The 22,447-nt window shown below is 37.2% G+C and overlaps 1 protein-coding gene across 2 annotated transcripts; it reads right to left on the bottom strand.

The window, feature by feature from the left end:
• Positions 1–2,654: 2,654 nt before the first annotated feature.
• LOC121370710 lies at positions 2,655–22,447 on the bottom strand. 2 transcript variants are annotated; one of them, XM_041496122.1, is made up of 9 exons: positions 22,040–22,447; positions 18,304–19,010; positions 17,730–17,873; positions 16,719–16,794; positions 15,210–16,267; positions 9,358–10,352; positions 8,556–8,664; positions 7,132–7,301; positions 2,655–5,996 (listed from the first exon to the last, which is right to left on the bottom strand). In XM_041496122.1, exons 2-9 carry the CDS (start codon positions 18,998–19,000, stop codon positions 4,602–4,604), a joined length of 4,644 nt encoding a protein of 1,547 aa, XP_041352056.1. In that variant the 5' UTR covers positions 19,001–19,010; positions 22,040–22,447; the 3' UTR covers positions 2,655–4,601. The 2 variants fall into 2 exon arrangements, with proteins under 2 accessions (XP_041352056.1, XP_041352057.1); XM_041496123.1 differs by lacking the exon at positions 22,040–22,447 and adding an exon at positions 21,619–21,804.

Genomic DNA, 22,447 nt, shown 5'->3' with positions numbered 1-22,447 from the left:
GTCCTGTGATTACTATGTGACTGTGACTGGTGTCCTGTGATTACTATATGTGACTGTGATTACTATATGTGACTACTATATGTGACTGTGATTACTATATGTGACTGTGATTACTATATGTGACTGTGACTGGTGTCCTGTGATTACTATATGTGACTGTGACTGGTGTCCTGTGATTACTATATGTGACTGTGACTGGTGTCCTGTGATTACTATGTGACTGTGACTGGTGTCCTGTGATTACTATATGTGACTGCAAAAAATAAGTTGGTTTTGTTTACCACCACCATTAGAACACATTGATTTATTAATCATTGGCTATTGGAGGTCTTAAGAGGAAACTTGCTACATTTTTTCCAGTAGTCGCAAGGGATCTTTTATATGCACCATTCTATGGCTTTTGATATACCAGTTGTGGTCAGGAGCCCACTGATGAGGATTGATTCCACGCCAATCGCGCATCAGTCGAGCGTTTTACCACTGGGCTATGCCCCACCCCAAGTACTGATGAAGGAAAATGACGAAATTTAATTTATTATAAGTATTTTAACTATTTGCACTAGCTATATGTTGTCAAAAAAGTATTTGATGGAACTTGGGATAAATATTTAACAAACATCTCTCTAATGATTGCTATATTATTTCTAGGCACAAAGTTGCACTCTATTCTTTACAAAACACTTAACTATACAACCTGCCAAATTAAATTTGCATATCCCCTCCTAGTTCTAGCAGATGTCCATGGCCCGATACTCTAATGACCATTGACGGGATACAGAAATGGACAAAATGTCACTAGCCAGGCAGACCAGAATCAACTAAAATTTACTAGCCCACTAGACTTCTACTAGACCACTAGCCTTCTACTAGACCACTAGACTTCTACTAGACCACTAGCCCACTAGACTTCTACTAGACCACTAGACTTCTACTAGACCACTAGCCACTAGACTTCTACTAGACCACTAGCCCACTAGACTTCTACTAGACTACTAGCCACTAGACTTCTACTAGACCACTAGCCCACTAGACATCTACTAGACCACTAGCCCACTAGACTTCTACTAGACCACCAGACTTCAATTGATAAATCAATAAATTTTGAAATATTCTGGTAAAAGAAAACGTTTTTTGCATTTCTTTCATATATAGATTTACAAAATTCAAGTGACTATCCTGCAAGTATTTAACAGAACAATCTATTCAAAACACAACAACAACATAATCTGAATGCACACAAGTCATTTCTAGGAAGTATTAACATTTGATCGGCTCCGTTTCCAGAATGTCTTGCTTGCATAATTTGGAATTCAAAAGTAGTCTATTGTCAATGTTGTGTATGTACTGTGCATTTAATCATCATTCTGAACTTCATGGAAGGAAGGAAGGAAATGTTTTGTTTAACGACGCACTCAACACATTTTATTTTCAGATATATGGCATCAGACATGTGGTTAAGGACCACACACATATATATAGAGGGAACCCGCTGTCGCCACTTCATGGGCTACTCTTTTCGATTAGCAGCAAGGGATCTTTTATATGCACCATTCCAGACAGGATAGTACATACCACGGCCTTTGTTACACCAGTCGTAGGGCACTGGCTGGAATGAGAAATAGCCCAATTGGTCCACCAATGGAGATAGATCCTAATGCGGAGTCATGGATTCAATGCAAAAAAAAACCCAAAACAAACAATTACAGTCTGTCTGGAAAAGACTGATCGTCCATCAACCCAAACCTCTGGTTGAGTGGTATATGTCAAACTGAATAAATTGAGACCTTTTATTTAAACTGTCTACATGTAAATGGGTGGTGTTTTAATCTGGGTTAAAGATAACCTAGGTTGAATCAGTGTTGCCTTTACACAATGTATCAAAATAATGTGGGTCAGTGTTTCTGGTCTATGTCGATGAATTTTAAAAGGACTCCATGATGTATCAGCAGGTACACTATTTTTTTAAATGAAAAAAACCCCCAATCCTACCAATTTTTTATATTTTTTTTACATTCATATGTAGTCCAGTTTGATTTACTTCCTTTATTATCAATATTTTTCCTTCAGTTTATCATTTAGATTTTTAGTTTTTACAAGCCGAAGAAAACAACCATCACAATCTCTACAACAGAGTAAATAAACAGGATATAACCAGGGCGGGATGTAGCCCAGTGGTAAAGCGCTCTTAATGTGCAGTCAGTTTGGGATCGATCCCTGTCGGTGGGCCCATTGTCCTATTTTTCATTCCAGCCAATGCACCATGACTGGTATATCAAAGGCTGTGGTATGTGCTATCCTGTCTTATGGGATGGTGCATATGAAAGAACCTTTGTTACTAATGGAAACATGCAGTGGGTTTCCTCTCTAAGACTATAATAAGTATGTCAAAATTGCCAATGATTAATACATATGAGTATGTCAATGTGCTCTGGTGGCGTCATTAAACAAAACAAATTTTAACTGTCTAACATTAATCAGTTTGATCAGTTAACTATGGTTACAGTTAAAATAACCTAGGTTAAAATTTAGCTCTGTGATTTATCTCAGCATTTTTCACTATGTAGACAGACCTTTACTTTTAGTTCTTTCACATTTTTGAATGATGTAAAAACAAATTCCATTTTGTTTATTAACAAGAACAAAAACAATATATCTAATATATTAACATAACTGCTTTTAATGAATACATCATTCAACAGTAATTAAATATTCTAACAGTCAATAATTCAACTTTTCATCAGTTTACATTTCCTAAGAAGTATAAACTTATACATCTTTGCAGACATATTCAGTCTGAAAAACTGATAAAAAAAACATTTTCAAATTTAAACTAAGCAATGCACATATATTTTATAACATGTTTTCTATCTATTAATATGGTGAAATGAATATAAATATATCAATATATATATATAAATCAGTCATTCTCACACTTGACAAATATGAACAAAATTTAATTTAGTCTTATGTCATTATTCATTTTCCAAAAAGCTATTTAAGGAACTATAAAGTTTAATGACTTATTTTGTTGCATTTTGTCTGGTTGAGCCAAAATGAATTTGGCTCCCAATTTTTCACACATTTTGCCAAATAATCAATAATATTTTCCTTTCAGCACAAAATACTGCTATTTGTATTTGGTTTCATATTTATAACACTGACTGGCAGCTATTGTTCAGCTGAAGGATCCACCATACCAGTTGCTGCTATTAAAAGCATATTTTAACTCATACAAAAGAAACTGAACAGAATGTACTGGTTCCATCAGCTGGTAGATTAGAGCAGATCATAATTAGATTTTGTGGTAGTTTTGTGAGTGAAGTGTACTGAAGTTAGCAATTAATATGTATAATTAACTTTTAAAATACAATACCTTTTACAAACAACATCTTGATGAATATGGACCAGTGTCAAGTTATTAAGTTCTAATTACCGTATACGCAAATATGTTTGCAAATAAAATATACTGCGAAAATCGTTGACAGCACCGCGAATTTAATATCGCACGAACTTATTTCCGATTTGGTAAAATATTATTTCCCTTATAATATATAGTCTTATCTCTACATACCCAACCCATATCAGAATCAAGCAGAGGTCCGCAAGGTCACGTGATTCTTTAAACCTGCATGGTCACGTGATTCTTTAAACCTGCATGGTCACGTGGATTTGATCGAAGTGACACACAGTTGGGTTAAGTCTGTTGTTACGTAATCTCAGTTTTGTTTGTTTTCTTTGTAACCTTGAATGGAAGTTTGTGGGTACCACCAATAATGAAAAGTTATTTCTTATGATATTTGCGTTTTTCAATGTTCTGTATCGCAGGTGCGTGTTCCATCGATAACATGACAATAGTCTTATCAGACATACATACAACATTGACGTCTCGCTGACAGCATGGTGAACATGTCAGTGTTTGCGTGAAATCATCATTGAAAAGAGTTTGGCAAATGAAATATGGGTAATTTTGATTTTATTATCCGGGGACATTTTCGCGAAAATAATTCCTTGCGAAAATGTAAAATGAAAGCCCAATCGAGGATTAGTTTAGCCGCGAAAATATTTGCGTATAGGATATAAAATACTGTGAACTAAACTTTTAACGTTATAAAAATGTACACTACAGGTACATTATGAAGGGATATTCAGGACTAGCTCAAATTGTCTATTCAGCTTGAAACATTTCAGAAATCAATATTTTCTTTAAAATTTTAATTATTACATGAAATTATTTCGCCAAATTAAAATAAAATTCACCAACTGCTTTCAAACTTTGTAATTAGTGAATGTGGTGAATGCCAAAGCTAGCACTGAAAATTTCTTGTAACATGCTGCATATTATTGTGAAATTGTTGTGAAATCAGTCCTGCTCACTCACAAACGACATACTTGCACAAAAACTAATTAACCTATTGTGAGACAGAATCTGGAATCAAACTTTTTTTCCAACTGCAGTTAACCGTGTGCCATTTCACAGTCTTATTTTGTCTTGGGTGATTTTTCTGTTGTAAATATATTTCACTGTTAAAATTTGTGCCAACTTTTGAAACAAAATTGACAAAAAACATTGAATGAAATGTGATACAATGCAGTAAAAAAAATCAGTCCACACAGGACACTTCTTCCAGTTCAATATTTTCCGCAGAAATTCCATGCTGTTTATTTTCTGCCGATATTTCCACTTTATACACCTCACCATTAATTTCCACGTAGTCCCCAGACGACAGGTTAACTAGCTGATCTGCGGTCAGCTGAATGCTCTGTTTCTCCTCCTGAGAGAATTCCTCAATGCCTCTACTTTCGTTCATCACGACAGTTGGCTGATCCAGCAGGGTGACAGTCTGATCATCACTTCCCATGACCTCGACAACCCCGGAGACTCGCGTCTGCTGCGAGAGTGCCTGGAGTCCTTCAATGGCTTCAGCAGCATCGGTGTGACTAGTCTGAATATCCTGAATGGACGAGATCTCAGTATCAATGATCAAATTTCCTTCTCCATCGTTGATAGCTGTCGGCTGTGGCGCCACCAACGAGGCAAAGTTCTGGATGCTGATGACGTTTTTGTACTCACTTTCGTCCCCTTCACTGTCAAAATTTGATGTCGTTGTCGTGACAATGTCGCCAACCGTCATCAGGTTTTGGTCGAGATCATCCGGAAGGGTGGACGAATCTTCAATGAAGCAGCTGGTCGTTCCGTCTTCCTTCATGACGATCTCGATGTGGTGTTTCTTCTTCATGTGCTGGAAGAGGTTCCGCCGCTTGGGATTCTGGTACCGACACAGCACACACGAGTAGACGTGGGATGGTGGGTTGTGGTCGTGCATGTTGTGTTTGCGCATGTGCACCAGTAAATTCTTCTTCGTGTTGGTCTGGAACTCGCACACCACGCAGCCAAATTCGTCGTCCTTCTGCGGTGGCATGATGTTCTCGTGCTGGGTGTACAGGTGTTTGTACAGGTTCAACAACTTGGAGAACTTCATGGAGCAGTGATTGCAGGCGAAGATCTTGTCCCTGCATGTGTAATCATTGCGATCAATCAGCTTAGAGAGGGCAGCCATGGAAATTTGTCCTCCTTCGATAAGCTGGTTATTCGCCGCCTGCTTCCGCTGCCGCCTGTGTATTTCGATATCGTGCACATTTCTCATGTGTCTCAACACGTGCTCTTTCTGTGATCCCCTGTATTCACACATTCCACACTGGAATGGCTTCTCCTTGGTGTGAATGAACATGTGACGACGCAAGCGGCTGTCACAGTCCGTGACGAAGCTGCAGTGTTCACAGAAAAGCTTCAGCTCCGGCCCTTGTTTGTGGAACTTCATGTGCTGCCTCAGGTCCTTCTTGGACAGAGCGATCAGATTGCATTCGGAACAGGTGAACGCCTTCAGTGATGATTCCATGAGTTCGCCTGTGAAATGTTTCCGCTTTATGTGAACCTTCAGGTCAGGGTTTTCATTGGCACAGACATATTCACACAATGGGCATTTTACCTGTTTCACCTGAAGTAAGGAATAATTAAATAAGTTGAAAACAGAAAATGTTATATGGTATATGTATATATGTGTATATGTGTAAACAAACATGACACAAATGTACAAATATTAACATAAAATATTCTGCTGATAAATTTCAACTACATGTACACGTAGATTCAGGAAACATCAGAAGTTTAACTGATAATAATTCCAGTCAAGTACTTGTTTTAGCTGTGATTTTACGTCTGCCAGAGTTGGACTGAAACCATGCCCTTGTTGAATAAAAAAGACAGGTTAGGATACCAATATTAAAAGGGACATATGCATTTAATAATGATCCATGGTTAATTTAGTAACAGTTGAATTATGCCCTGTATTGTATTGAAATATGAAGCTGGTAAATGACTATATGAATCAACCTGTAATTCTCCTAAATCGCAATATATGTTAATGCATTCCAGATAAACTAAATTTAATATTACAGCTAAAATTAATATTAATGTTTCTTTCGGTGGTCAGTATATACTTGACAACTGTTGTTCATTCATACATCAACACTCCACTATTATAAAATATTTGAAAAAAAAGGAAACAATTATGGGTGTAAGAAATAAGAAATGTTTTATTCAATTATGGTTTTATGGCGTCAAACATGTAGTTAAGGATCACACATATAACGAAAGGAAGCCTGTTGTCACCACACCATGGGCTACTCTTTCTGATTAGCAACAAGGGATCTTTTATATGCACCATCCCACAGACAGGATAGTATGACCATGACCTTTGTTACACCAATTGTGGAGCACAGGCTAAAACTAGCAATTATGGGTGGTTGACAGCATATATCTTGTTTTTAAAAGAAGAAAGAAAGAAAGAAATGTTTAATTTTATGATGCACTCAACACATTTTATTTACGGTTATATGGCGTCAGACATGGTTATGGACCACACAGATATTGAGAGAGGAAACCCGCTATCGCCACTTCATGGGCTACTCTTTCTGATTAGCAGCAAGGGATATTTTATATGCACCATTCCACAGACAGGGTGGTACATACCACGGCCTTTGATATACCAGTCGCGGTGCACTGGCTGGAATGAGAAATATGTTTTGTTTTTAAATGCCAGGCCTAACAAAAGAAAGCAAGTTATTACGAACCTCATGTTTATATTTGATGTGTCTCTCAAGATGGATCTTCTGTCTGAAGTACATCCCACAGATCTGACACATGAAGTTACGGATGTCGGCATGGATTGCCAGGTGGCGCTTCAGGTTGCTTGCTGTTGCTGCCCGATACTGACACTGGTCACACGCATGAGGTCGCAGGCCTGCAACGTCATGCAATTTCAATAAATATAACTCCACAATGCAGTAAGATGTATATTTATCCTGTAACTTACCTGTAACATTCATGACATAAACACATCCACATGTGATATTTTGGTTTATTATCCCACTTAATATACTTATTACTGTCAATGAGTCTTTTGTTTACACCTGAGCTTGTCATATTGATAAAATTTAGTAAAAGTTAAAGTTAAACGACACCACTAGAGCACACTGATTTATGAATCACTGGCTATTGGATCTCAAACATTTGGTAATTTTGACATATAGTCTTAGAAACCCGCTACATTTTTTCATTAATAGCAAGGAATCTTTTATATGCAGCATCCCAGACAGGAAAGTATATACCACAGCCTTTGACATACCAGTCATGGTCACTGGCTGGAACGATAAATAGCCCAATGGGCCCACCGACGGGGATTGATCCCAAACCAACTGTGCATCAAGCAAGCACTTTTCCACTGGGCTACGACCCACCCAGTTTAGTAAAAAGTATCTGATGTCATATTATATTTGTGGCAATCGTGATGACATCATTAACTTACCAGCAAATATAGAATTAAAATGTTATTTTAAAAGTGTTATAGGATAAATAGAATTCAATACTGATCTTTTTAAAATGTGAAATATCAACCTCGTCTAGTTAATCAGTTTTTGTAGAAGGTTGATATTTTCCATATTAAAAAACACTTGTGACAAATCCTCTATTTATAAAAATTTATTAATTATTTGACGACTCACAGATCAGGCGCCCTTCATCCTCTAATGATGTAGCAATATCAATTAATATGTGAAAGTATAAATTAGTGATGTTCCAATGATCAATAATAATAGAAAATGTATCAGTTGGGTTCCACCAATGTGACAATTATAAAAATTTATAATAGATTGTTGCAAGGTTTATTTTGGTGGACACAACATTTGGTGCATGGACCTCGTAATTAAAATCCTTCTTATGTTCATATAATCCTAACCGACTGTGTAACTGAAATTTTATTGTTTGGTACAAACTGATTATAACCAATGATCGATGATGAAATTCCAACCGATTCCCAACACTAGCATAACTATACAACAAATTCATCCCTTAAAAATCATCCCAAAATTAATAACTGCAGTATGGAAGCCAACTGCTCTAAGAGGAGTAAATAACTAATCTGGATGTAATAAGATATGTTTGTCATATATCTGGGATACAGTTAAAAACTGAAGTAGAATAGAGTGCTAATATGTACCTAAATGTTTCTGTTTGTGCTTGTACCAGTTTGCCTTCTTTTTGGTCTCATAGCAGCATATCTTACATCTGAAAATGTCCAAATAATTCTCATCAAGGAATGGTGCATCCTGCAAGAACAAAATAGAACATGGTATAAAAACTGTGAAAATCAACATGTAACATATGCAAAATCAGACATCAATAGTAAGAGTATTTTTATTTTTATTTATACAAAGTAAAATTAATGATGGTTATACTATACATTAATCTTTGTCAAGTTTGTGAAAACATCTGATTATTTCAAAGAAAATTTAATCTTTAAAAAAACACAATACAGTGAAAGCTGTTTAAACCTGAGCCTGAAGAAACCAAAATACTGTCAAAACCGGCCAGGTTTGATGGTTCCCGAATTGTCTAAATTAGAGTATGTGACCCTCTAAACTTCACACCCTCTCTTAATCGGATATATATTAGGTCACCTGTGTGGTTTAGACAGGTAACTAAAATGAGATCTTCCAATCAAAAAAAAAGGTTGCCTCACAACATACATGTATTAAAAACGGCTAAAACTCTGATGTAGTAACATAACACATCCACATTCAGATGATAAAAATTCATCAATCTAAGAATATGTTTTAAAGTTTTATTTAGCTGGAGATGATCCTATATCACTGTGCCTGGATTCCTTTTTCACTGCCCGACCCCCACCCCCACCAGTTATATTAGGCTAGAGACACGCATGTTCTCAAATCCTATGTCACTTCTACATGAGTAAATATAAACTTCTACGTATATATAAACTACATGTCGGTTGTACTAACATCGTATTTGTAGCGTGTCTGCACCACCGGCTGTGTGACAACCGCGCCCTCTGGGAGCCGAACAACAACAAGTGTTTGTTTGTTTTTCCCTCCCCCGTCATCCTCGTCCACGCACTCCTTCTTAATGTGGCTGACATCGATCACCGATGACTTGTAGACACTGGGCACGATTATCTTCTCCTCTGCTGGCTCGATGGGCGTCTGCGTGGAAGATGTCACATACTTTGACTTGCTCTGGTCTCCACTACCGGTCTCCGAGATACTGCCAGACGTGACGGCATTCGTTTCCAAGATATCCGACCACAGAGCTGTAAAATCAGAATTGTTTTCTTGTTCCACGCCGTCTGATGGGTTGGCAGGATCTGGAGCAGTTTTGTTCGAAGCTTCAGCTGTCATGTTCATCTGCGACGATTCGCGAGAAATAGGCTTGCTGGTATCTTCACCAAAGGACTGAATGGTCAGTGTTTCTGAAGACGATGTTTGACTGATGGGTAAGACAACCGATTTATCTGTACAGGCATCCGTCGATGTGGTCATAACGCCAGTGAGTCTCTCTTGGTAGCTGCTGTTAGTTGTTTCTTCAGTGGTACTAGGCGGAGAGGAAAATGTAATCCCCGATTCCAGGGAAAGAATTGAAGCCACGGCTCTTTTCGTTCGAGCATCCATCTTCAACACGCGCGGATCCCGTCTTTCTGAGATGGAACTCGGTTCAACAATTTGCACATTATCATCACCAGTATTTTGTGGTGACAATTCATCCACATGATCATCAGACTGAAAAGAAATGATTTTAATAAACGGAGTCAAGTGATCAGACACGTCCGGGATATTTTGTCTTGTTGTGGCTTTTTGTATTTTCCCTGGAGTAGTTGGCAAACCTTGATTACCACCAGCAGAAGAATTCTCAACCAAATTAATTGTTCTGCTACTCTCTGCAGACACTTCCTTCAGTACAGATGCAGCCAAATCAGCTAAATCACCTGAAGATTTCTCATCTTAAAAAAGAAACAAGGAAACAATTCATTACAACTGAAAAAAAATATATATATTAAAGATTATCATAACATTTCAAACTATAAACAAATGACAGTGAAGATAATAAAGGTTTGTTGTTCTAGCAATAATGATATTGGGGCGTGATGTAATATTTACATGGTTAGTACCGATAGAATTAAGGTAGCCTACATAGTGGCTCCAAAATCCTCTTGTCCAGTGCAAACCCATCAAGATGATTTGCCAATTAACACCCCTCTATCTCACCTATTTTTCTGCATAATAAGTAAATTTGTGCCAACATTTTTCATCAATCTCTCACACCATCAGTTCAGTGTTCAGTGGTTTTGCACCCTATTTTAAAATCATACTTTGTAGTTGCTAATTGTGTGAATAATGCAATAATTTTTTATATAATTCTGACACCAAATTAGAAAGTAAAATTAAGGACTGTTTTAATGCATATAGGTAGTACTAAACCAAATAACTTCCGGCTGGGTCAAAGTTCGAGGTGCACCCAACTTTTGAATGAGAAGTGAACACCACAAGTCCTGTGATTGGTTATAAATGTGAGTGTGTTGGTTGTAAAAAAAATTAGTTTCATCTGGGCTAAAAATGTATGCAATTTTATTTCATCTAGTACCACTGTGTCAAGTAGCCTTGTGCTTGGAACATGTATGGGGTACCTGTAAAAAAAAGTACTCAAATTTTGTGGGGAACTAGGGTAGTCATAGACGCTACCCGTTATCTCAGAAATGAGCAGCTTGACACCCACTTTTTTGTGATTCACTTTAAGGGTGAGGGGTGGTAGTATTTATATCCGTGGCGTTTATGTCGATTGATACGTTGCAGGTAGGAGTTTTAGCCACATATGTTACTATTGTCATCTATGGGATTTGATTTGGTAGTATACACCCTATAGCACATATTCAGTGCATAATAAAAAATATTATGATTTTGTGATTTTATTTAATTAAACTATACTGGTTGATTAATTAGCTGTCACTGGACCACGCAAGTTCACAATGACCTTGACCTTGACACTAATCACTGTACATGGCTCTAAATGGAGTTTGAATCAAAGTTAGCACTGAGGAAAAGTTGGTTTTGGCCTATAATTCATACTGTAAATATTTCAATAATTTCTTTTTACATGGTATTTGACTTGCCATATACAACTGCTCTTAAATATGGTGTTATATATAGGCAACCTGAATTAAGATTTTAATAGCAATTTATTTTTATATTAAAATAACATGTGTCAATAGTGGGTTAATGTCTTTAGTTTCCATCAACATAGTTAATTTTTCATGTATGGAATTCTGAAAACTCAAATTTGTAAAGAACTTGATTTTTATTGTAATTTTGACATATTTATAGGGTGCTAAGTTATATACTACTCAAACGAATTTAAGGGTCAGACGATATTTTCGACATTATTTTCTGAATGTCAATTATATTAGCTATCCCATAATGTCACGCATGGTATTGTTCCATTTTGACGAAAGTGGGTCTAAGCAACCCATAAATGAATTAAAATCCACTGTCATTGACACTGTCGACTAGTTCTAATGGCGAAAACATGCTTACATTTGCACGTAAATTAGGGCGAAAGCGAAAGGTCTGCTAAGTGCCCATAACTTGCTTTTTCACAAAGCGCTTCATTTGCACGCTTTGCATGTGTATTCCATGTTCCCAATGCTGAATTTCCGTATAATTGGAGCTTGCGTTCATGTACGGTGCACACTCCAAATTCGACGTCAACTGACTATCGAAGATCGAGGAAGGGCTATTGCTTGGCTTCAGGATGGCAATACGCAAAGAAATGTTGCTCTGAGACTTGGTGTCAGTCAGTGTCGTTGGCCGACTGTGGCAACGGTACCAAGCAATGAATTCTGTTCGAAATCGTCCACGTTCGAGAAGACCCCGAAGCACTACAAATAGAGAGGACCGCTACATCACCAATATTGCTCTACGTCAACGCACAACCACTGCACGCCGATTACGTGACAATCTGCGGACTGCGACTGGAACTCGAGTGTCTGATCAAACCATACGCAATCGTCTGAGAGCCAATAATCTACGCTGCCGTCGCCAGGCTGTTCGACCACCACTCCTACCACGTCACAGAACGGCCAGACGTCACTGGTGCATGCTTCATCTGCGGTGGCAACGTGTTCAGTGGGGTCGAGTGATGTTCACTGATGAGTCCAGGTTTAGTCTCCAGTTCAACGATTGTCGGGTTCGTGTCTACAGACGTCCTGGGGAGTGCTTCGCTGACATTAACGTTAGACAACATCACCGGTTCGGTGGTGGCAGCGTCATGGTGTGGGGCGGCATCTCTATCCACCACAGGACCCCCCTCTATGTGGTGGATGGCAATCTGAATGGAATCCGCTATCTGAATGAGATTATCCGGCCGTTGGTTCTCCCAGGCCTTCAGCAGATTGGCGGCGGGGCAGTTCTGCAAGATGACAATGCCAGACCCCACCGCGCCAGGGTGGTAACGGACTTTCTCAGACAACAAGGTATCGCCAGGATGGATTAGCCAGCATATTCGCCTGACTTGGCCCCAAAAGAGCACGCCTGGGACGAATTAGGCAGGAGAGTTCGGGATAACCATGCCCCTCCGGCCAACCTTCATGATCTGGGTCAACTTCTTATGGCAGAGTGGCAGGCCATTCCCCAAGAGTTCTTCAGACGTCTGATCAACAGCATGAGGCAACGATGTGTTGAGTGTATTCGCGCCAGGGGTGAATTCACACACTATTAAACGAATGTTCTAATGTGTAAAATCCATGTTTGACAACCTTCAACTTTGACAGCATGTCATGTGACTTTCTTGTATACAGTGACGTTTATTTGTGGGGGGTTTTAAATATGGAACAATAAATTAAATTTTTGGTGTAGTTTACATCATCAATTTAATACACTCTGAAACTTATTTGGTTATAAATTTTTGACCCTTAAATTCTTTTGAGTAGTATATTTTAGACAAGTTTGTAGTTTTATGCAAAATTTTATTTTATGAAAAACTTCACCAAAGACATAATTAAATTTGTTGTCACTATTGTGCCTTCTCTTCTTAGTTATACATAACAATAAGCTTGTTAAACATACCTTTAGATCTCCAGATCAAATATTTTTTTTAATAATCACTTAGTTTGCTCTCATGAAGACCATTTTAGGTTTATACTGGATTCAGAACCTATTTTTTTCAGATTTGATTATCTGCCTTGGAGTAAGTTGGTAATTTATTTTATTGTTAAAGCTGTATTACCCAATGTTACTAGCTAAATAAAATGCTGGATTACTGATTGTAGAAATACATTCAATATACATATTGTATTGATCTGGATTAGAAAATAATGCAATAAAATAGACGTTCAGGTAATTATGTCATTTAAAAGTAGTTTTTTTAAGTAATTAATCAAAAATAAATGTGTGAAAGTTGGATGATAATTCCAGATATCACAAATATTAAAAGCTCCAACTACAGTAGGCTACAAATAAAATATAGTCAGGAATATGGGTGGCTCCCTATGGTTTTGATGGTTCATTATGAAAATCAGCATGGCCGATGGATTTGAAATTCCCACACCTGGTAACTTGATACAGGATTTCCTCCCAACACTAATGTCCAGAACATTAAATTATTACTTCATACAGGTACAGTCATGTTGGTGTTTCCTTCCTCAGACAGTGTATTTTTTTAATACTGATATTTCTTTGATGTACCTGTTCAGGTCTCCTAATCTAGGGGTCAGTCAAGTGCATGTGTTTTAATGGAATACTTTAAAGGAGTAGAGGTACTCTGACTATCTTTGTTGTCTCTACATATATACCCGAGTACACACACCAAACTGACAGTAAATATCTTCATGAGTTTTATTTTAAAACATTTTGTTGTTTAATATGACATATTGCATTTGTACAAAACTATATACAATATATATGCCTTATGAGGTGTACATTATATTAGGTTGCACTGTAGAAACAACAGTTTCAGTGAGGCTCACTTTATGTCAGAATACACCAGATCCTGGTTGTCATAAAAACACATAGCTGGACACTTTTTGAAAAATGTATATTATCAGTATAGGTAGTACTAAACCAAATAACTTCCGGCTGGGTCAAAGTTCGAGGTGCACCCAACTTTTGATAGAGAAGTGAACACCACAAGTCCTGTGATTGGTTATAAATGTGTGTGTTGGTTGTAAAAAAATTTAGTTTCATCTGGGCTAAAAATGTATGCAATTTTATTTCATCTAGTACTACTGTGTCAAGTAGCCTTGTGCTTGGAACATGTATGGGGTATCTGTAAAAAAAAGTACTCACATTTTGTGCGGAACAAGGGTAGTCATAGACGCTACCCGTTATCTCAGCAGCTTGACACCCACTTTTTTGTGATTCACTTTAAGGGTGAGGGGTGGTAGTATTTATATCCGTGGCGTTTATGTCGATTGATACGTTGCAGATAGGAGTTTTAGCCACATATGTTACTATTGTCGTCTATGGGATTTAATTTGGTAGTATACACCCTATAAGATGTTCCCATCGACAAGTTAAAATCTCCCTAATTTTAAGGACATTTTTTTTTATTCTTCAAGATTTTTGCCTTTCAACTAAAAATATTTTTCATAAAATAACTACTCCACTGTGTAATTTTAAAATTATTCATCCAATAATTAGAAAAAGTCTATGTGAGAACAAAATGGGTCTGGTCTCATTTGAAAAATTACATATTGTGCATAGATTCAATTACTTTATAAGGTACTGGAGACATTAACAACAGTATAGTCCATCTTTCTCTTATTTTTTTCTACTCATTAACTCCACTTTCCAGAAGAAATTCTCACCTGTTTGAGATCCTTTTGGTTCTCCGGTGCTGGCCAATTCTTTCTCCTTTTTCTCAACATACTCCCTCTGCAAATCTACACTGTTTTTGGAACTTTGAGGTTTGAGGAGTGATTTCCCCTTGGTTGAAATGTCATCTCGATCCAAGATGATGACAGTTCGTGTTGAAGTCCCATCTAGATTCACTTTGTAGATGGTCTGTGTCTGAATCTCACGAGGTGGTCTAGATCCCGATGAACGTCTAACATGGACTATTGGTCTCTTCATCATCACTGCTGCCTTTGGGGAACCAGAAGGTCTCACGTCACCCTTTTTGTCCTCATTGACCACAGATCTCTGTAAGGTTGACTGCAAATTATCTCCTCTACTGCACGTGTTGGTGGATGTTGCAACCCTGGCTGCTGGAATCGAAACTGAATCACCTGTGTCAGGCTCATCAGCTTCCACATCTTTTGAGACCACCACACAGGTTTGTGATGTGATTACTTTGTTCGCGACTACATTTTGGGAGATGGTCTGATTATTTTTTTCTTTCCCTTTGTTAGTTTTTGAGGATACGAGTCCAGCTGTTTGACGTGAGGTAGTCGACATTGATGAACTGTCAGTGATGAGAACTGAGGTAGGTAAGGATGAATTAGAACTTACTTCCAGTTTATTTATTTTTTCTTCTTCTGCAACACTGATCTCACTGTCAGTCTGACTTTGAGGAATACTTTTTGCATCAATGATCTGCTTACCTACAACTGGTGAAAGAACCGAGCTTTCCAATATTGCACAACTCAAACGTTCAGTCTTATCTGAAGTATTTGAAGGAACTGTTTCTTTAGAAGACACAACATCACTTGTCTTTTTAAAATTCAAACTACAGACGGATACGTTCACATCTTTGTGTTTGCTGAACTGTAGGGTTCCAACATTTCCTGTTGCTTTGTTATCCCATACAACTTGACTAATCTTTCCTTTGTTGTTGTCGCCAATGGTTACAGTACTCTTGGGCACTTGCAAATGCTCAGTGTTTTCCGTCTTCTGCTTCTGTTCATTTACCACAGCATTCCCAGTTCTGAAATAGCAAAAATAAACAAAGAAAGAAAAGTTTTATTTATCAATCAACACATTTTAACTATGGTAATATGGCATCAGACATATGGTTAGGGACTACAGAGATGATGAAAGAGCAAAACTGCTGCTGCCACTCCATGCGCAAATTGATTAGTAGTAATGGATCTTTTATATACATCATCCCAAAGACAGATAATACATATTACAGCCTTGGTTTTACCCGTTGTGGAGCACTAGACGTGTATTAAAAAAAAGATGAAGTCCAAAACACATTTAAAAGAGACCTCAAAGAATACATATTGCTTCAAAGTATTTCTTTAGTCTATGTACATTAATCCTTAAATATTCATACATATTTAAGAAAAACACTGCCTGTTTCAACAAAATAAAACAACCATCAACACTTGAACCATTACATATCTGAAACCATTAGTCTAAGAGTTTATTAATACCTTGGAATGTGTGACTTGCTTGAACTATCAGGACTAGTTTTAGGTTCCTTTTGTAATGTCTTTCTTGAACCGGTTCCTGTAAAATACAAAAACGGCATCCTATTACTTTCTTAAAATAAAATGAACAGAATGATCCCGATAAACATTTTTTTTAATACTTATATCTTCTCCCATGGCTGTATTAGAATGGTGGGTAAAAACAGATTTACATGTTACACGGGCCTCTGATAAATGCAAGAATGATAAATATAGTTTTGCATTATAACCCTATTTTTGTGCATTAAATTTAGAACATCATGAACATGGTCACAACAGGTTACCTACATTTATTTTGGGGTAATCTATAAATGGTTTATTTCAATTCTCTTGGACAGATCATGTAAGCAGTCTTTGGTGAAGAGGAGCTTTTGATTATTTTGCAAGATCAGCATAAATTCCATGTTACAGGTATTTTGCAATTCTTTATTTTTTTCGGTTTAAAAATAAAAATAATGAAATTATACATGTGATTTATACAATGTGTATGTATGTGATAAAAGTTTAGCCATGCTGGGCAAAATGCATAAACTGATTAAAAGATCTGGGCCCCGTTCCACGAAGCGATCTTAGCACTAAGATTGCCTTAGTGCATAAGGTAGCTATGCTCTTAAGGTGATCTTAGGGCTAAGATCGCTTTGTGGAACGGGGCCCAGGGCCAATATTTTCAAAGCTATTTTAGTGCTATGAAATCGTAAAACCATTGTAAGCTATGATATCTCTATGGCATATGCTGTAGAAACACCAGAGCCTACACTGCTTTTACGATTTCATAGCACAAAGATAGCTTCGAAAATATAGGCCCTGGGCAGTAATTGTTTTCAATTGGGATTAGACCACCTCACACCATCTGGCATAGGCACAGCCCTGCTCTAATCTGACCACAAACTAGTGCAACTAACCCACCATTTTTTTTAAAATGGCCATATTTTTCTCTTCCTTTTTTAACTAACAAATCCTGGAACTGGAATTCACCTTTCTTTGTTTTCTTCTTTTCCATGTGGTCTTCAATTTCCAGATATCGTCTGTTTGGTACCATAGCTCTACCACTTCTTCTTGGTGAGAAGTCAACCACTGGACTTGTCTTATTGACAGAAGAAATATCTTCAGGCTTCACTTCTAAAAGTATATTCAATATTCACTGTAAAAATAATTAACATGGTTTTTAACCAAACAACAGCATAATTATAAATAAACATGTCTTTATTGGTGCTTTACTCAAGTTTCTGTTTAAAAGCAATTTTACTGTACATACAATTTTGTTATTAAACCAAAACATTAAAATACATCAGATAAAAGTACGTATTTGTATACATGTGTGTACATGAGAATGTGTGTTTGTATGGGTGGGTGGATGGACACATAGATGGATAATAAATGGTTACATGTATATCAAAAGATTTGTCACAAGGTAGTGGTGAACATCAAAATGTCTTTTAAATTAATAATATTTCTGTACTTTAATTATTACACACATATATATATATATTATATAATAATACTTATCTATATCTGTCAATATACACAGGCCAGAGATATATTTATTTACCTGCAGAACCAGCACTCTTTGCTTCAAGTTGATTTTCTGGTTTATTTATCGAGGTTTCACCAACATTCGATATCGTCTGCTCTTTCAAGCATGCTTGATTTGCTGGTCGTCCTCTTTTTGTGTATTTACCAACTTCAGCATCAACAGAACTGGACATACTTTGATCTTTGTTCTGTATCTCTGGCGCTTCTGTGGATACTTGTACTTCATCAACACTGTTCTTTTTCAACCCTCTCAAACTGTTTTTACTTGAATCATTCTTATCATCAACATTTCCTAAAGCATCCTTATTATTAACATTTGTTGGAATATTGTCGTCATCATTTTGGGTTTTACGGTCCTCATCGACAACCGGAAATGGCTTGCTGTTTGATGATACACAAGCAGACTGTTGTTTAGCAGGGGTTGTTTGTATTTCTGCACCACACTGCTGCTTGCTTCGTTTCACAGGGACAGGAGTCTCAACATCACTGTTCTCGGACCGTCTTCTGCGTGTTGTGACAGCCGACACTTTTCCAGCTGTAGGTTTAGTACCCATTGAAATATCAGTAGAAACGTCTGTACATGATTTGCTACCATTACTGTTGTCAGATTTTGAAGCTTTGTGTTTAGTACTTTGTATTTTTGGTGATTTAGCCGGAGTTCTTCGACTAGATGTTCTCCGTGATGGGGTGTTCGCGCTTCTGGTAGATGGCATTTTGTAAAATCTAATAAAATAAATGTGAAAGAAGACATTAAAACAATATACAAGTAGAGGTAGCTGATTTCAAGTTCTACCAATTAGTACAATCAGGTTGGACTATACCAATTCAAATCCCATAGGCGACCATGTTAACGTTTGTGTTTAAAAACACTATATGCAATATATCAACCAAACTGTGACCCATAAATATCAGTACTACAACCCCTACCTCAAAGTATTAACTGCAGAAAATGGTACCTTTCATGGCTCATTTTCGGTATAACCAGATGTTTCTGCAACACCCCTAGTTTCGCACAAAATTTGAGTACTTTTTTTTACAGGTACCCCATACATGTTCCAAGCACAAGGCTACTTGACACGGTGGTACTACATCAAATAAAATTGCATACATTTTTAGCCCAGATGAAACGAATTTTTTTTACAACCAACACACTCACATTTATAACCAATCACAGGACTTGTGGTGTTAACTTCTCTATCAAAAGTTCGGTGCACCTCGAACTTCGACCCAGCCGGAAATTAATTGGTATAGTGCAACCATCAGGACCAAGTTTACATAAACACAGATCCAAAGAACATTTGTTCAGTATTATTATAAAGTTAACCTTTATTAAAAAGAAAAAAAAGATTCAGCAATCTGACACAGGACAGTGACACAAACTGTGAATTCCAGGGCTCGAACGTAAGAATTTGTCCCCCACAGCAATTTAAAAATTAACGATGGCAATTTCCGTCGTTAAGTTGGAGCCCTGTAATTCTGTCGAACATTTTGTTTTGGGTACACCGACACGGGTAGGCTGGCTTGGGCTAAAACATCAGCCATTACTGGTTGGCACTAGCCCGAGTAGTCTGCCATTCAAGAGCTAGACATACATTTGGACGGTTATGATCGCTCTCTCAACCTGAAATAACTCTTATAGTTAAAACAAGGCACTGCTGTCTACCACCGGGTAGGCAAATATTTCCACTCTAATACAACAATAATCCTATGTTTGACTTTAAATACCATCTCACTGATCATTATCGAGTTCGCCTATAAAAAATATTTTATATATTAATCACTATATAATGTCCCAGTTAAATATATAGGTGCTGATGGGTTTCTTCCTGTAGTGTGTGTATACGTGATTAATATGGTTGTATTAGTAGAGTGGAGGAAATATTCGCCTACCCGGTGGTAGGCAGCAATTCCGTGTTTTCGTTACAGAGTTCTCTAGCTGAGACTCTCATGCAGCGATCATAACTCAAAATGTCTGTTTAGCTCTAAAATGGCAGAGTACCCAGGCTATGGTTAGTACCTGTACTGTAGCCTACTACAGTCCTTCTGGCCGGAGTACTCCGATGGTAAGAGACCTAGATAGACATTTGGACAGTTATCAACATTCTCTAACGGTCAGAGACCAATCTATACAAATTCTACGAATTCGCTGCCTACCAAACAGTAGTCACATATTCCCACTCTAATACAACAATCCTATGTTTGACAATACCTATACCGTGATAATTTTTAAGTTCCTTGATAAAAAACAAAGTCACATATTAATCACTAATACACATACTATAGGAAGAAACATGTCAGCTACTAGTAATACATATTTAACCGGAATGTCATTGAAAGCCCGATGCTGTCAGGTTTCTTCCTGCAGTGTGTGTATTTGTGATTATTCTGTGAAAAACTTGTTATCAGGGAGCTCAAAAATTATTAATATAAAAGATATTTAACGTCAAACATAGGATATTGTTGTAGTAGAGCAGGAAAAAAAGAAGACAGAAATAAAATGCATTTGAAACAAAACACACATCTTGGTTTTTGGCGCAATAAAACAGCATTTTTCATCATTATTTATCATGGCATGTTTTCTCTATATAGTTATTTCTGGCTGTGAGCAATCATAACCGTCCCAATGTCCATCTAGCCTGAGTACTCTGACAGTAAGAGTGCTAGACAGACATTGGACAGTTATCAACGCTCTCTAACCGTTGGAGACCAATCTATTTAATGTCAAACATACAATTGTTGCACTGGTGTAGGAAGCGAGGGGGGGGGGGGGGCAAGGGGGCATGTGCCCCTTACTTTTCAGATATTTTGCTTTATAAGTGTAAAACTGTGTAAATGTAAGTGTGCCCCCCCCCCCCCCCCCCCCTACACTTTTTGGCACCTTCCTATGCCACTGTGTTGTTATATTAGAGCAGGAATCTTTGACTACCGTTTGGTAGGCAGAGACTGCACCGAATTTACATAGATTGGTCTCTGATGGTTAGTGTTAATAACTGTCCAAATGTCCGCTATAGTCCTTCCTACAGGAAATATTTTTTCATACTATGGAATGTACTACATGTTACATATTTCTGAACCAATTTTTTTTTTAAATTGCACACAAAAATAAAAAATAAAAATTATTTCCAAAACACTTTTTACTTTGCTTCTGAAATTATCTTTAAAAACAAACATTTTTATAATATATGGGATAGAACTACAAGTGACATTATCAATAGGTTAGATTTAGTTTGTGTTTATTACATTTGTCTTTTTTCTCTTTTCTGTTTCTTTTGGGGGTTGGGTTATGTATGCAAGATAATAACAAGCCTTGGTAACCTAACTTTCAGCATACCAAATGCACATGATGTCATAATGTCAGCAGTTTCGTGGCTGTTAGTGTTAACGACGTCCTTGGCATAGGAAATGTAGGTCACTGTAGCCATTTTGTTTCTGTTTTTCAGCAAGAGTCAAATGACTGTCAAATGGTTATAATTTCACAAAAGCCAAATATAACGTAAATTGGTCTGTAGAAGTTTCAAATCAAAACATTTATTAGAGGTATGTATCTCCAAGTGGAGAGTTCCCAAATGGAGAGTTCTCAACAATCGAAAAAATCTTCGATGTGGAGGAAGAAAACAACAAAATCTTCTTTTGCGGAGATCTCGCGCACTTTTTTCCGATATGACTTGTGCCACTGTATAGGACGATTGTATACAGCGTTGGGTTTCGATTTACTTTTATATAATAATAAAAACTAGTTATAATTTGTGTACCTGCAGGTGACGAGTTTGGTGTCACAACGTTGAAGGCTTTGTAAAAAACATTCCTCTAGCCGTCGTCACGCATTTGTATACTGCAAGCTGATTGGTTGGCGATAGACTATTGACAATATGCAGTCAGAAATTACGTTTTGATGTCTAAATAATGTTTCATTACAATGACATTTCAAAAAGACTATCAAGAAAAAAAAAAGTAATCGAAATAAATCGCGGAAAGTGTACCGCCCGTTCCCCCCATTAGTTATCGATCTAAAGAGGGATTTTTTGATGGGGTATATATATCCCTAACCCTAACCCTAACCCTAACCCTAACTAATATCATCATGCTACAAAACGACAAACAAAAAAAAAAAAGGAAACATTAATAAACTATTATAAATGATGGGGGGAACGGGTGGAGCT

This window comes from Gigantopelta aegis, chromosome 4, assembly GCF_016097555.1.
Source record: "Gigantopelta aegis isolate Gae_Host chromosome 4, Gae_host_genome, whole genome shotgun sequence".
In the NCBI taxonomy this organism is placed as follows: Eukaryota; Metazoa; Mollusca; class Gastropoda; order Neomphalida; family Peltospiridae; genus Gigantopelta; species Gigantopelta aegis.
Note: the sequence above shows the minus strand (reverse complement) of the source record. Positions and strands in the feature narration are given on the sequence as shown.